This window comes from Drosophila suzukii, chromosome 2R, assembly GCF_043229965.1.
Source record: "Drosophila suzukii chromosome 2R, CBGP_Dsuzu_IsoJpt1.0, whole genome shotgun sequence".
In the NCBI taxonomy this organism is placed as follows: Eukaryota; Metazoa; Arthropoda; class Insecta; order Diptera; family Drosophilidae; genus Drosophila; species Drosophila suzukii.
The window spans coordinates 20950455-20963990 of record NC_092081.1 but is presented as its reverse complement, the minus strand read 5'-3'; the positions used below and the strand labels follow the sequence as shown (position 1 = coordinate 20963990).

Genomic DNA, 13536 nt, shown 5'->3' with positions numbered 1-13536 from the left:
CTGTGAGATGCGAGCGATGGACGGATCTTGAGTGGCGGAGAACGGGGGAGTACAGAAGGTGTGGGGAGACTTTCGTATTTTGGGGAGCAGATTTCGAAAGGTTTTACTGGATCTATACTGATCTTAAGTTACTATCTGTTAAATGATAGCACATTTCACCTTAATTCTTGCACTGTATCTCCCTCAAGTTTCTTTATTTGCATTTTCATTTAATTCTACTTTACTGAATCTACATTGATCTTAAGTTACTATTTATTAAATGATATTACATCGCGTACTATATCTCCTATTTCTCGTCTTTGCTTTATTTCAACCAATTGCAGAGCCTTGCTTTTTCATTAAATCTTTTTTAGTGGAGACTTACGGATTTTGGGGTGCAGATTTCGAAAAGTTTTTTCTGGATTGATCTTAAATTACTATGTATAAAGTGATGGCACATTTCCCTGTAATTCTTGTATAATATCTCCCACAAGTTTCTGTAATTCACTTTATTTATATAGGTATTATCTAGAATAGTTTATGTTTGTATTTTCGCCTTTCTTCGGCTTCTCCGCCTTCTTCTTTGGCCTCCTCACCACCTTCTTCCTTTTCTTCCTTTTCTTCTTTTCGCTCACCCGCGTCTTCAGCTGCTTCTTCAGCTGCCTCTTCACCTGCTTCCTCACCACCTCCATCACCACCTTCCCCACCACCACCACCACCTCCATCACCTTCTCCGCCTGCTCCTTCTCCACCCTCATCGCAATCCTCCCACTCCACGCAGATCCAACAGCACTCGGGAAATGGGAGTACGGTGGAGACCCCTTCATCGGAGCACTCCTGAAATGTAGCCGGTAATTGGCAGCTGGGAAGGGGAAACCATCTCAATTAGACTAGCCTCTTATGTTTTATAAGGAAAATAACCAAACTTACTAGTGGATCAAGGCATCACCCTTGTCGTTCTGACAAACGTAAACTCCACAGGTATTTTCGTCCTTTTCCGTTTCTCCCACCTTCAAAGCATTGCCCGTTTTGCCCTTGCAACCACCATCCTCTGAAAATATTAAACTGTGATTGCAGATCCTTTTGCTATGATATTCCAATAACCCACCTCCAGGTTGAAGTTTCTCGAAGTGCACAAGGCCATGTCCATATGGCACTAAAAATCCCAGTAGGACCAGTCCAATCTCCAAACTAATCATGAGGAGTCTAGTCTGCTGACAAATACAACCGTTTATGGATTACCATATGGGGATAGACTGGGCTTTTATAGCAACGCCGATATTTAAATTCAATCCAATGGAACAGCTGCCTTCTGGCAGGGATTCCATTGAATTTGAATGTTCCTTCAAGTTCTTGGTAATGAAAGGGTTTTTCTATGCAAAAGGGGGTAATTAATATCTTAACATCTTTTGGTTTTTATAAATATAACTGGAATTTATAGATAAGTTATGCAGAAATATTTTAGAGAGCTTAAAGAATTACTAACATAATCGACAGACAGCTTTGAGCTAAAATTCAATCTCAAATCCAATAAAACCGATACTACCTTCATGCGAATGCGAGAATTTTTGGCTATGTGCCTGCTGTTTCACTACGCCACCGGCCACATTGTGATCAAGGCAAGTGATCCCCTAGATCCTATAACTTCTTCAACTGGTTTTTGGTCCTCCAACCACAGAGACACTGCCGCCTGCACAAACGGATGGTCAATCCGCATGAGCTTTTGAATGATTTTGCAGCCATCAAGGGAGCAGGATCCGGCGGATGTGCTCAAAAGAATACTGGAAGATCAGCAAATCATGTAGCTGGTTTCTACGAAACGGGAGGTTCAATGCCAGGCACGGGAACGGGAGCAGAATCCAAACCCAAGGCTTCCTCCGACAAGGGCTGTGATGTCAACACAAAGTGCGATATAAAGTCGGTAATCACGCCCGGTGATCCCAAGCAGAAGTCCTCCATGATAGCCATGAAAGCTGCCCAGGATGCCAAGGCGGCCAGTGAGGCACAATCGGCGGCTGGCCAGGCGGCAGCCCATCATATCAAACTGGAGCTGGCGGAGAAGGCCTTCCAGTCGGCCAAGGCCGCCGAGGCTGCCCTGATGGGCAAACAGATGATGGTCGATCAGCTGGAGCAGGAGGTCCAGGAAGCGGATGCCGTCGTGGAGGAGGAGACCAACTCCATCCACCACACGGAGGCCAATATGAATGCCGCCGTGGATGCGGTGAAAGTGGCCACCCAGCAGTTCGAGACCATCAGCGAGCTGCAGAAGACCGCCAAGGAGGTTCTGGCCAATATTCAGGCGGTGGCCCTGGGCACGCAGCAGGAAATGGCCGCCAAGACGCAGCTCCTCGAGGCCGCTCGCAACCGGATGGGCCTTCTCCAGAAACAACTGCTGAGTGCCCACGACGATTACGAGAAGACCAAGCAGGCGGCCTACAAGGCAGCCTGTGCCGCCGTGGAGGCCAAACAGAGGGCCGGTCCCGCCTTCTCTTCATATTATATTTTTTAAGATTTCAATACCTCAATTGCGTTTTTAAATGATACTTTTATTCTTATACCTTCTGAAAATATTGTCAGACTACTAAAGAAACGTTTTAATGATCTTAGCCCGAACCCCTTAACTTTAGGTTAACCTGAACCTTAGCTAACTTGTATATCGCTTACACTCATCCGATCCTAAGCTCCTTTTCTCAATTTATAAAAAGTAATACCGCTTATAAACAATAATTCTTTAAACCAATATATAAACATGGTTATATAGAACCCATAAACACTGAATTCTTGTTACTCTCACTGAGATCAGCAGGTGTGACTTCGTTAGGATAGGGTTACACCATATGAGTGCTATAAAAGGTTCATTCAGGGGGAATAGTTCCCAAAGTAAGCCCATTACTTCAACTGAGATGAAGTGCCTCCTGGTAACGATTGCCTGGATGATCAGTTGCTCCAGCGTGAGTGCCCTAGTGCACTATGTAAAACTGGAGAAAGGCGGTATGAGAACCAATCCATTACCATTTTGTCTAAACTCGACATCCTGGCCTGCTACTTATTTTAGAAAAGGGCTGCAAGTCGCCTAAAGGTACAGAGATGGCTGTGGGTGATATCGAGCAGGATGATAAGAGTTGCGGAGCTTATACGTGCCAAAGTACGGAAGGAGATGCTTTTGTCCACTTGTAAGTGAAATTAGATTAAATCGTTGAAATATACAAAGAATTTACTTTGCCCTTATAATTTTATTGGGCTTTCCCTTAATGACTTAACTTTATTAGTAGCCCTTTCTCATTAGGGTTTTAGTTTGCTTAATCAGAAAAACTTAACATAAGGTTAAATTGCTGGAAGGGACAAGTTCGTTTTCTCAAGGTAATGTTACTTAAATGAATAAGAAATCTTTAGAGAGCCTAAAAACGGAAAATTCGGCATTACAACCAAAAACAATATGATTTTGCTGTTGGTTAACTCAATTTTTCAAAAACCAAAATTTTACTTGATTACAAAAGTAAACATGACTTTCATAAATCTCTCCTTAATGTATCAATTAAATATATGTATAAAAGTCCTTTAATTTCTCAATATAAAGATGAGTTTTGGAATTTATCCAACATTCTTTCCAATCCCCTTAGTTGTCAGATACCGGCCACTTTTGCTGAGTGTGTTGAAACTGCCGTCCTGACGAATGTGGATTTTCCGCAATGCTGCTGGACATGTGCCGCATGGACGAAATGCGATGGATCTGGTGGTGATGGTGCTGCTGGAGGAGGAGAAGCGGGAGGTGCTGGCGAGGGTGAAGCCGGAGGAGGCGATGGGGCAGAAGGGGCTGAAGGAGAAGCTCCTGCTGCAGAGGGCCGTAGAGCAGGTGGTAAAAATGTTAAAGCTCCTGATACTACCACTATCATAAGGGATACTACAACGGAAAGGGTGAAAACCCGCACCAAGGGAAAAGGAGGCTCCAAAAGAAGCACTACCAAACCGGATGAATCTGAGTTTCCCGAAGAAAACTTAAATATTAAGTTTGGCGGTGGATCCCCAATCTCCAAGTTCGGTGAGGACAGCATATAAATTCGAGTGTCCCTGGTATTTATTAGTTTTAAGCCTCGACATTGCTCGATTTCGACCATAAATAAATGACACGACAATGTGCACTTCATTTGTCTTCTCGCAAAACTGACCCACATATACGCACGTCAGATCGGGAGTGATATCTTTGCCAGCATATTTCTGGTTTTCATGCGATTTTCGTTCCCCCTGCTGGACTTTTTCTTCGTTTTTTTAATTAGCCGCCGCCGGCGAACAAATCGGCTCGAAAAACAGGAAAAGGGTTTCTGCCGGGTCCTTCAACCCGAGTGAAAAAATTTCAAAATTATAAAGCGAAGAAAACGGAATACAAGAAAAATTGAAAACCAGATCTCCTCGCGAGTTTGGGCATGAGAATGGGCATGGGATTGGACCTGGGCCGAAGAGCTTGAGCAGGTAGGGCTCGTTCCCTTCCGCAGAACACTCCACCCTGGAGTAGAAGAGATTCGGCATGATGTACATTAAACGGGAAAGACAAGAATAACCTCCGAACAAAAAATGAAATGAGCCGCAGAAATCCCGAAAGCTTTTTTGGCCGTACAATTTGTGAGTGCGGCTGCAGTTGACACTGAAAGACCCCTACTGTGCGGCCTATATGCACATAATTACTGTATACAAACCCACATCCTGAGGCGATCTTGATCCCGACAGGGAACTGGTTGGTCTAGGACTCAGTCAAAAATCTACAATCAAACTTATTACACTTAACTTTTTTGGTATTTCAAAATATCAATAGAAATAGTTATCCAGAGGGACTCAAAAGTCTATAACACCATATTTTATTATTACCAAAAAAAACAGCTTTATACACAATTTTTTTAACAATTTCAGATATACGATTGTCTATATAAATACAAATTTAGATAATACGTTTCTATTCCCAATAATCTTTGAAAAAATACAAAAAATGTTTTTTATACATTTTTGTCTAGTCGAAAACTTTGAACGTTTTATATTATTAAATTTAAAAAAATACAATAGCCATAACACTTAAATTATAAAATTCCCAAAACAACTTGCTATTAAATGCATGCTGTTACTATTTTTAATAAGTTCGACTAAACTAAGTAGATCAAAATTTTCAGTGTAGGGTGCCAGCTGCGCTGCCGCTGCGCTGCTCTTATTAATTGAGTGAACGTATCACTTTTGGGGACAGCCCGCCAGAAGGTAAGGGAAAAGGGAAAATAAATTACAATGTGATCCAAAATAAAATAAATATTAAGAATAAACCCAAACCAGATATAGTTATTAAGAAATATTGAAACGTAACCAGCACTTAACTACGTCTCTGCCAGGAGTAACGTAAACAGTAAAACACGTAAGCGAAAAAGAGACAAAGTTTTGAAAACCATGCGGTTGCAACATGTTCGGTGCGAGCGAGATGCCAACAGGATTAGTACAAAAAAAGTAAAAACTAAGTTTGGTTTTTTTTTGAGTATTGGGGAATTTAGTGATTTGGATTCTTCAATTCTCCATCGGAATTAATAGTTTTTAGGAATGTTGCAACATGTTGAAGCAACATGTTTCAAACTGCTATATACTTGCATTTTATATACTTGTGGGCTGTACATACATAGCTGTGGCCGAGAGCGAGATGGCACTACCAACCGGCGATGGCTAATATGAATGCGAGTGAGCGGGAAAGAGAGAGACAGCCGAACAGCTGTGCGAGGTGCAACAGGTTCGACGTCGCGCATTTCGACGTAATGTCTGTCGGCAGCGTCGAACAAATAACGCAACGCCGGCAGAACTTTGGGGCAGAGCAAATCCCCAAATCTGAGCGTTATTAAAAATACAGTTGATCGTGGGCCTCGTGCGCCAACGGACGCAAAGTTCCAGGAATTTGGAAATAGAAACACTAAGAAAGCAGAAATCAGTAAATAAACCAAGAAAAAACCAGAACCCTTGAGGAAATCAAAAGTCAAGAGGAGCGGACAAGTGCCAACGTTCGAAACTCGGTCAAGTGTTAAGAGAAATTCCAAATACGTTCTAATGAATTCCAATTCGTGACGAGTGTGTGTGTGCCGATCGGGAGCCATCCCATATTTTTAACACCTACCGGGCTTTACGCGTGTTTCACACATTTCCAGCACCGACGGATCGGATCATTCACCCAACTTAATATCACTGAAAAAATGGAGGGATTAAACGCGCGAATTAAAGCCCGGCATCCAGAACTTTACACGTGTCTCGATCGCTGACTCACTGATTTGTGGTATGCCCAAAAATTAAAGGCAATTAAGCTAAATTTCCACAATTGATTAGCATTGAAATTAGGCAATGCCAAACGAAATGTGTTAATGAAAGCCGCAGTCCAAAAAGAACACAAAGAGGTCTGTAATCGTTGACGGAAGCTAAACTTCATGTCATGATTTAATGATCGCAAAGGGCCAACGGAAAAACCAAGTCGCCAAGGTAACAGTTGTCAGCTTAAATCAACAAAAAAAGGGGGTTATAAAAGAGTTAGAAATAATGGAAAAATATAAAAAGAGATTAGGTTTAGGTTGAATGGAAAAAATAGTTCATTAAGTTAAAGAGATTATCAAGGGTAGAACGGAAATAGAATGTTTAAAAGCGGAACTTTTGGAAAGACTTAGAGACTATTTTAACTGACCCTTATTCCAAAATGCTTCAACAACAAAATTGAATATTAATTAAAAAAAAAAAAAACTACGAAAACTCTACTATACTACATCAAAGAAATAATCGTACAAATTTGGCTTTTTAATTTACTAAAAATTTAACGAACAACCGATAAAAGAGTATTACATATCTGACTTTTTACTTATAACAAAAAATATACATACCTCTTTTTTTTAGTTCATTAAACCTCACATTTTTATACATTTTTTTTAATAACAAAACGTTAAGAAAGAAAACCTATTTCCAGAGCATTTCAAAGATAAATGTATCAAATTTTTCTGAAATAGTAAAATATATTTTTAGGATTTTCTAGCTCCCTTTTTTCGTAGCTCAATTTCAACTTGATTAATCAATGAAAGCCACTAAAAGTGAAAAGAGGCGGGAAATCAAAGTAGAGGGGGCGTTATAAGGGGCTAGCGGAGGGGCGGGGCTAATTGATAGCGGCAATAGTGGGGGCAGCGCTGCGGCAGAGGAAAAGGAAGCCGAGAAACCGTTACATTATGCGCGACAAAGGAATGTGTCACAGTTAAAAATCAAATCACACGTTAACGTAACGGCAAAAGCGGGAAGGCAACAACGTAGCGGTTGGCAACATGTTTGAAGCAGCGCTGCTGCAGAGGATCGCGGCTAGAGATGGTCGCTGGCCGCCAAATACGATAGTTTAAAATAGACAGTTGGTTATAAACTTGGGGATATATATTTTGTTGTCTTTAATTAATTTATTACTAGTTCTTAAAACCAAAAAGAAAGCATTGGAAAGTAACATACAAACTAACATTTTTTTTCCACCCCAACTCAAAACACACGTGGTCGGCAGCGTGCTCGTGCCACGCCGCAAACATCGCACCCCGCTCCCATCTCTAGCCGCGGGCAGCGCAGTCGACGCGGCACTCGCCGGCGCCGCAGCTTTCAATTCTTTTTTGGTGCTCGATCGCGACGGTTTGTTCGCTCTCCGCTGCGCCGCGCTGTCCGCGCCTGTGTGAGTGCGGGCGTTATTGTGCATGTTTCCGGTGGCCGAAAAAAAGAGGAAAATAATATAAAATATAATAATAAATCAAGAATAACAACAGCCACACGATAACGAGTGTGCCGCCGAGTGTGTGTGTGTGTGTGTGTGCATCTCGCGTAACAATAATAATTGCATTTATCGGATGGCGCCAGCTTCAATTTAATTACGAACACCATGTACAACTTTTTGTACGATTTTTCCTGCGTCAAAGTAGGCGTTTTGGTATATCCGCCCTCCGGAAAATCACGCGCGCCGGTTCAAAGTTGAAGTTTGTTGGGTAACGCACACACACACACTCGCACACTAGCACACACACATTTCCATAAACTAATGGAGCCTGGCTTTGTTTTTGTTGTATACTCAACCCACTTGAACACAGAGAAAAAATCAATACTCGTTATGGGATTAAATTTACAAAGCGGCAAGCAAGACGACAAACCAAAAACACAAAAAAAACGCTTTAAATAAACTCGGAAAGAATTTCTTATCGCCAAGGGGGCCAATGTTCCAAGGTTTTTAAAGCCCTGAGAACTTTGAGCTTCCTCTGGAAAAGGAGATTATAAAACAATATAAAAATAACCAGTTAAAGGAAGTGAAATACCGAAACTTGCTAATTAGCAAGGACATCTGTTCACATCTTACCGGGCAGCATTAGATCCTTTTTTGTAACTCTAATACTGTCAGGTAAAGATGTCGTCCGTGTCCTTAACCTTCAGTACAACCAACCTACAAAAAAACCAAACAAATCATAAAAGGCCAAGGAAAAAACAAGTTTTTCAATTGTGCGTTGAGTAAAAAAACAGATCGGAAGGATGGAAAAGGAGCTGGAGGGAAAAAGAGTGGATAATGCGGAGACAAGCGGCAGAAAATTGGTCATAAATTCTTATTTTTTGCAGCGGCAGAACGACGCGTTTTGGGATGACATCAGTTGAGAAAAAATATTAAAAAAGCGAGCGGAGAGATCGTTCCCAATTCCCATTATTTTACCATTCCCGGACCCCGGCAGAGTCTGCAGGTAACCACCAAACACTATAGAATACCATACCATACCATACCATACCATACTATACCATACAATACCATACTATATAGAGAAAGACAGAGAGCGGCGGCACAGAAGAGCGGAGATCGTATAAAGAATATATTTTATGGTTCCGCTCGCTTCGGAGGCTGTGCTCGCTGGTTCTTAATTTCATCGCGGCAGCAGCGTTTAGTGACAAAAATCGTCTTCTTTTATGATACCCCTCCGTAAACCTCCGCCCATCTCTAGATCCACAAATTTACGATTATAGTCGACTAGCCAAAGCAGCAGGTTGGTTTTGCTTGGGTTTCATTTCGCCTCGTTTCTATCGTTTCCCCCCTTCGAGGCCGTTAAATGCTCATAATTTGAAATTAGAGAAATGTGAAACAAGAAACCTCGGCAAAAGCTTGGCATAATCAAACAATTAAATGCTTATAAATCGCCGAAACGTGATCGGGGAAATCGCAGCTCAGTTAATATGATTTATACGAGGACATGTGCCCGTGGTCAGAGTAATCGGGCGGAACTTCAAGTTATATTCAAGGAAATTATCGCACCTGTTGGACATTAACTAAAAGATTTAATAAAGAGGCGAAACTTTGCTAGGAAGTTAAGCTACCATTTACTTAACCAAGGCAATTATTGTCCAGATAATATATATGGTTTTATAATAGAAACTTTTTAATTAATACCCGTTTTTAGAGTCGTTAACTAATCTTGTTTTATTAGTTTTCTTTACTTTTTCATTCGATTTTTATTATTACCTCTTAAATATTATTATTACCTCTATAAATAATGATAATATTAGGTACTGATTGAAAACTTCCCGGCCATAATAGTAAATAAATTTTTTTAAATTTCCTAACCCCCATTACTTTCAATTACCACATGCTTTTAGTTCTTACTTAATCTATTTTATTCTTCTGTTATAAATCTTTACCGAACATTAAAGTTCCACCAGACTAACACCAAATTGACACCTGATTAGCTTACAAAATCATATATTTGCTAATCCCCACTTATTCATCCACTCAGTTTCCTACATTCAAAGTAATTGATAAGACTCCGCCAGACAAGATAAGGACTTGGAGGCTGATCCCAACCAGAGATTGTATTTGAGGTTTTCGAATCCATTTTTATCTCTCTGTTTTAGTGACAACATCAATCCGTTTAGTCTGTAATAACAGACGAAACAAATACAAATTCCAGCGAGTGCCACCTGGCAAACAACCGACTTAATTGTCAAGAGTGTCCAGAGTTACAGGCATACCTATATTCATACGAATACATATGATATGTGGCTGGGCCCACACGCGAGAGAGACTCTGTGCTTATATAGAGACCCCGACCCACCGACAACGGAGAGATATATGACGCAAACCCCAAGACTCGTGCGAGTGCCCAAGGAACAGGGATCGTAAAAGCGTTTACAGGGCTTTTAAATTTTACAGTTTCTTGCCCCAGTGGGTAAAGTTTCTCGTTTCTAGGCCGATGGGGTGGCGGGGGTTAATCTAATCAGGAAAACGAAAAATGCGTTAGTCGCGGTCTAGCCTGGTCGAAACGATCCCCGTAAGGCGGAACGACCAACGTAACCAGAACGAATATAACACCTGTTAATGAACTTACCAGAGACTCTAATGAAATGTGTACACCTTTTGCTTGGACCCCCTGTTTCCTTCCCCTTGCGTTGTTTCTACTGTCGTTGGCTCATAAACATAAACCCCTTCGGAGTCTTTCAATAAAAGGCTGCATAAATCAATTAAATCCACGGGATACGAAACCCCTCCCAGACAGAGCCCGTTGAATAATGCATAACTAGTTGATCCACTGCTTTAAATACCGAGTAATATATTCCAGTTTAGAGTTCTAAGTAAAATAACAAAGTAAACTGTCTGTTTAAATAAACTACTGAATGAATTCTTGCAATAGATCTATGGGTTATTTCATAGTTCCGTAGAACATTCTTTGGAGTCTAACGGTCATATTGCAAAGTCAGCACTCGTGTGACAATTTCACAACAACTAATTGCGGCAGTATGTGCTGGCCAATCTACAATTTAAATCGGCCAATAGAAGGTCCAGTTTTGATAGGGAAACACTTCACAGCCATCGAACGAGCGGCGCTGAAAGAGAAGTGTCGGCAGTTAATCGGAATAGCGACGGGAACTCTTGATATCCACATGGCTCTACATGATAATGTCGCGTTCACACCATAGACCCAGAACACCCCCACTTGAGTTGAATAGGAACAAAAAAAAAAAACAATAACGACCGATTGAAAGTCGCACATAGCCCAACCATTTCAGGCAGCCCAGCTAGACAATCGATTCTGTCAGTGGCCAGGGGCTAAAATGTTGAAATTAATTTCATATGGTCGCATATCTCACCTCCAACATCTGATTTCTGTTGGCCAGGTGTGGGCTTCTAGAGTACGAAACCTCACCTGTCTGCCTTTGGTTCACTAATTATTTGTAACCGATTGGAAAACTAATCAGCGCTGACCAATAAAAAGTGTTCAGGAATAGGATGGGTCTTTAAATTTACCGTCTTTAGCTAGTCCACTGAAAATCTAATCAGCTTTAGTCCATAAAATTACCCAAAGACTGGTGGGAAAGGGCATCGAACGAAGTTTTTTGGGCAATTCCAACTACTTTCAAAATCGGAAGAAGAAAAGTCCTAAGCGTCATCGTATTTAAGTACTTTATATGGTATATGAGGAGCTACAATATCTAATCAACCCGCAAGGCAAGTGTATCTAATCAAGTGCGTGAGGAGAGTATCTAATCGTCCAGGAATAGGAGATACTATAAGTGGACAGCCGCATATATTTTATTCGGTTTTTTTACCAGGCATTGAGCTATTCGGTATGAAAAGAATGGATTTCGGTTGAAATTAACAAAAGTAGCCATAGGTATACATTAAAATGCTTTAAAAATATAGGTATCATAAACTTTAAAATAATTGTTCTCTTTCATAAAATACTTAACGGTTCCATAAATAATCAATTAAGATACCTTTAAGTAATGACTGTAATCTTAATTTAACATTACAATCGATCAATAAAAAATACTTTTATGTCTACTATATATCACTTTCTATGTTTGTCTTTGAATCATCATATCATCCACGGTGAAGGGGATGGGAATGGGGAGACAGATTGTGGCTGGCCACTGGAAATGAGCTCAAATCAAAATATTGAGCATGATTTATAAATTACGGGCTGTAATACAATAGGCCTTGACATGATAATAAAAGCGAGACCAATGGAAGAAAGAAAGGCAGCCAAGAGGCGATGAACTGCAGCGATATAGCACTGGAAGGTTAAGAAGCGGGCAAGAAATGGGCGTAAATCAATTAAGACCTAACAAAGCAATCAAGCTATATTAATAATTTCGGTATGAAAGAAATGTCATAAAAGGCTTATGCGAAGTCATGCCCTGTCACTCTTCAAATTGATTGTGTCACAGTCAAGGGGAACTCCCGAAAATGCATTCGATAACCCCTCAAATTGAACATAATTGTTTCTCACTCATTCAGCTTGGATGTCTCTTAATGAACTTACCATGTTGAATACGATAGCCAAAGATTGGTAACTGGAGTGCTGCTGAATGGTTCGGCTCTTTCAACTCTGGATTTTTCCTCTTTTCTGTGCATTAATTAGTTATACACTAATTTCCAATTCCGATTTCAGTCATGCAAATGTTAATTGACCACTTAAGTTAAAACTTCATAATGATCGTTAATAATACCGAAAGGGGCATCAGTAGTGGAGCGTGGCTACGACAACTATAGCCGAAAGAACAGGTTCAAAACCCTAACTAGCCAGGTCCAAAACTCGTAAAAGATATGCAACCAATACACACACATTGCGGCGTTACCTTTGCGACTCTGCTGACGATGCGATCTTGTGAAACTCGAGCCCCTCCAAAGCCCCGGGCTTTTAACTGTGCATTAATGATCTTCTCAGCTAGCTCATTTATATACTTTGGGCAGCGACAAGGTGGAATCTCTGGGCTTAAATTTGTAACTGTGGTGTAAGAAGTAACACAGGTTGGCAAAGATATGTGGTTACTTGAGAACCTGCCTAGTCTTAGGATCATACTCAAAGTTTTTCTTGGGTTTGGGGAATAGCATTTTATAAACTTTAGATATAATATCTATATTCTTATGATAAACTATTTGATTATGATTAAACTATATGAAGCTTGAAAAACGTGTGTGGTTAGAGATGATATCATCTGGTATCTTATTAAAGTAATGACCTTTTTTATGACCTGTTTCCATTTCATTTAGAAAATGCAATTGAATTCCCAACAGTTATCTAAATTGATCAAGTAGTTGGCTGGGGGAAGTGGAACCCGAAGTGCAAGCTCATGGCTCATAATCAAGGGCAATGAAAGCTATTTCCTGCTGGCCCAACTTGATTGCATTGATTGCCCGCACCGACAGGTAGAACCCAAAGGAGGAGATCTCCGGACTGGTGACTCGTGCCGCCTAAACAATGCCGCAAGGAGAGGTCTCCCAGTTTCAAGTTCCCAGTTTCTAGAGCTAGCGCAACTAACTCAGCGCCTCTTGGCCACAGGTAATTGAACGCTGCCCCACTCCACCAACTTCACCCGAGCTACTGTGTATCCCTATCCCATGGCTCTTTGGCACGCCTGCTCTTTAGCGATGGTCTACCATGCACAGGAAGAAAAGGGAAACTACCTTTTAATATAATACAATACTTATTAAAATATTTCATATTGATATATGATCTTAACATCAAGAACATTATCATAATATCAAGAACAGATTTGGTATACTATAGGTCT

At 40.8% G+C, this 13536-nt stretch overlaps 3 protein-coding genes and 1 long non-coding RNA gene across 4 annotated transcripts; 3 read left to right on the top strand and 1 right to left on the bottom strand.

Moving 5' to 3' along the window:
• Window positions 1-403: 403 nt before the first annotated feature.
• LOC108008544 (uncharacterized) lies at window positions 404-1244 on the bottom strand. Its single transcript, XM_017072415.4, has 3 exons — window positions 1088-1244; window positions 910-1030; window positions 404-841 (listed from the first exon to the last, which is right to left on the bottom strand). The coding sequence occupies exons 1-3, from the start codon at window positions 1176-1178 to the stop codon at window positions 508-510; spliced, it is 546 nt and encodes a 181-aa protein (XP_016927904.2). The 5' UTR covers window positions 1179-1244; the 3' UTR covers window positions 404-507.
• Window positions 1245-1468: 224 nt separating this feature from the next.
• LOC108008543 (tol-Pal system protein TolA) lies at window positions 1469-2613 on the top strand. The gene is made up of 2 exons (XM_017072414.4): window positions 1469-1598; window positions 1658-2613. The coding sequence occupies exons 1-2, from the start codon at window positions 1530-1532 to the stop codon at window positions 2486-2488; spliced, it is 900 nt and encodes a 299-aa protein (XP_016927903.2). The 5' UTR covers window positions 1469-1529; the 3' UTR covers window positions 2489-2613.
• A 116-nt stretch (window positions 2614-2729) lies between these two features.
• LOC108008545 (uncharacterized) lies at window positions 2730-4118 on the top strand. Its single transcript, XM_017072416.4, has 3 exons — window positions 2730-2970; window positions 3035-3152; window positions 3600-4118. Exons 1-3 carry the CDS (start codon window positions 2817-2819, stop codon window positions 4033-4035), a joined length of 708 nt encoding a protein of 235 aa, XP_016927905.3. The 5' UTR covers window positions 2730-2816; the 3' UTR covers window positions 4036-4118.
• Window positions 4119-5088: 970 nt separating this feature from the next.
• On the top strand, window positions 5089-11808 carry LOC136116563 (uncharacterized). Its single transcript, XR_011603675.1, has 2 exons — window positions 5089-6465; window positions 8599-11808. It is a non-coding gene; the product is annotated as an uncharacterized lncRNA (long non-coding RNA).
• Window positions 11809-13536: the final 1728 nt, after the last annotated feature.

Coding starts and splice junctions, on each gene's coding strand:
- LOC108008544 (XM_017072415.4), bottom strand. CDS start 1,178: ATGATTAGTTTGGAGATTGGACTGGTCCTACTGGGATTTTTAGTGCCA. Junction 1,031..1,087: donor CGAGAAACTTCAACCTGGAG/GTGGGTTATTGG, acceptor TAATATTTTCAG/AGGATGGTGGTTGCAAGGGC. Junction 842..909: donor GGTGATGCCTTGATCCACTA/GTAAGTTTGGTT, acceptor TCCCCTTCCCAG/CTGCCAATTACCGGCTACAT.
- LOC108008543 (XM_017072414.4), top strand. CDS start 1,530: ATGCGAATGCGAGAATTTTTGGCTATGTGCCTGCTGTTTCACTACGCC. Junction 1,599..1,657: donor CCGGCCACATTGTGATCAAG/GCAAGTGATCCC, acceptor CTCCAACCACAG/AGACACTGCCGCCTGCACAA.
- LOC108008545 (XM_017072416.4), top strand. CDS start 2,817: ATGAGTGCTATAAAAGGTTCATTCAGGGGGAATAGTTCCCAAAGTAAG. Junction 2,971..3,034: donor TGTAAAACTGGAGAAAGGCG/GTATGAGAACCA, acceptor TACTTATTTTAG/AAAAGGGCTGCAAGTCGCCT. Junction 3,153..3,599: donor GGAGATGCTTTTGTCCACTT/GTAAGTGAAATT, acceptor CAATCCCCTTAG/TTGTCAGATACCGGCCACTT.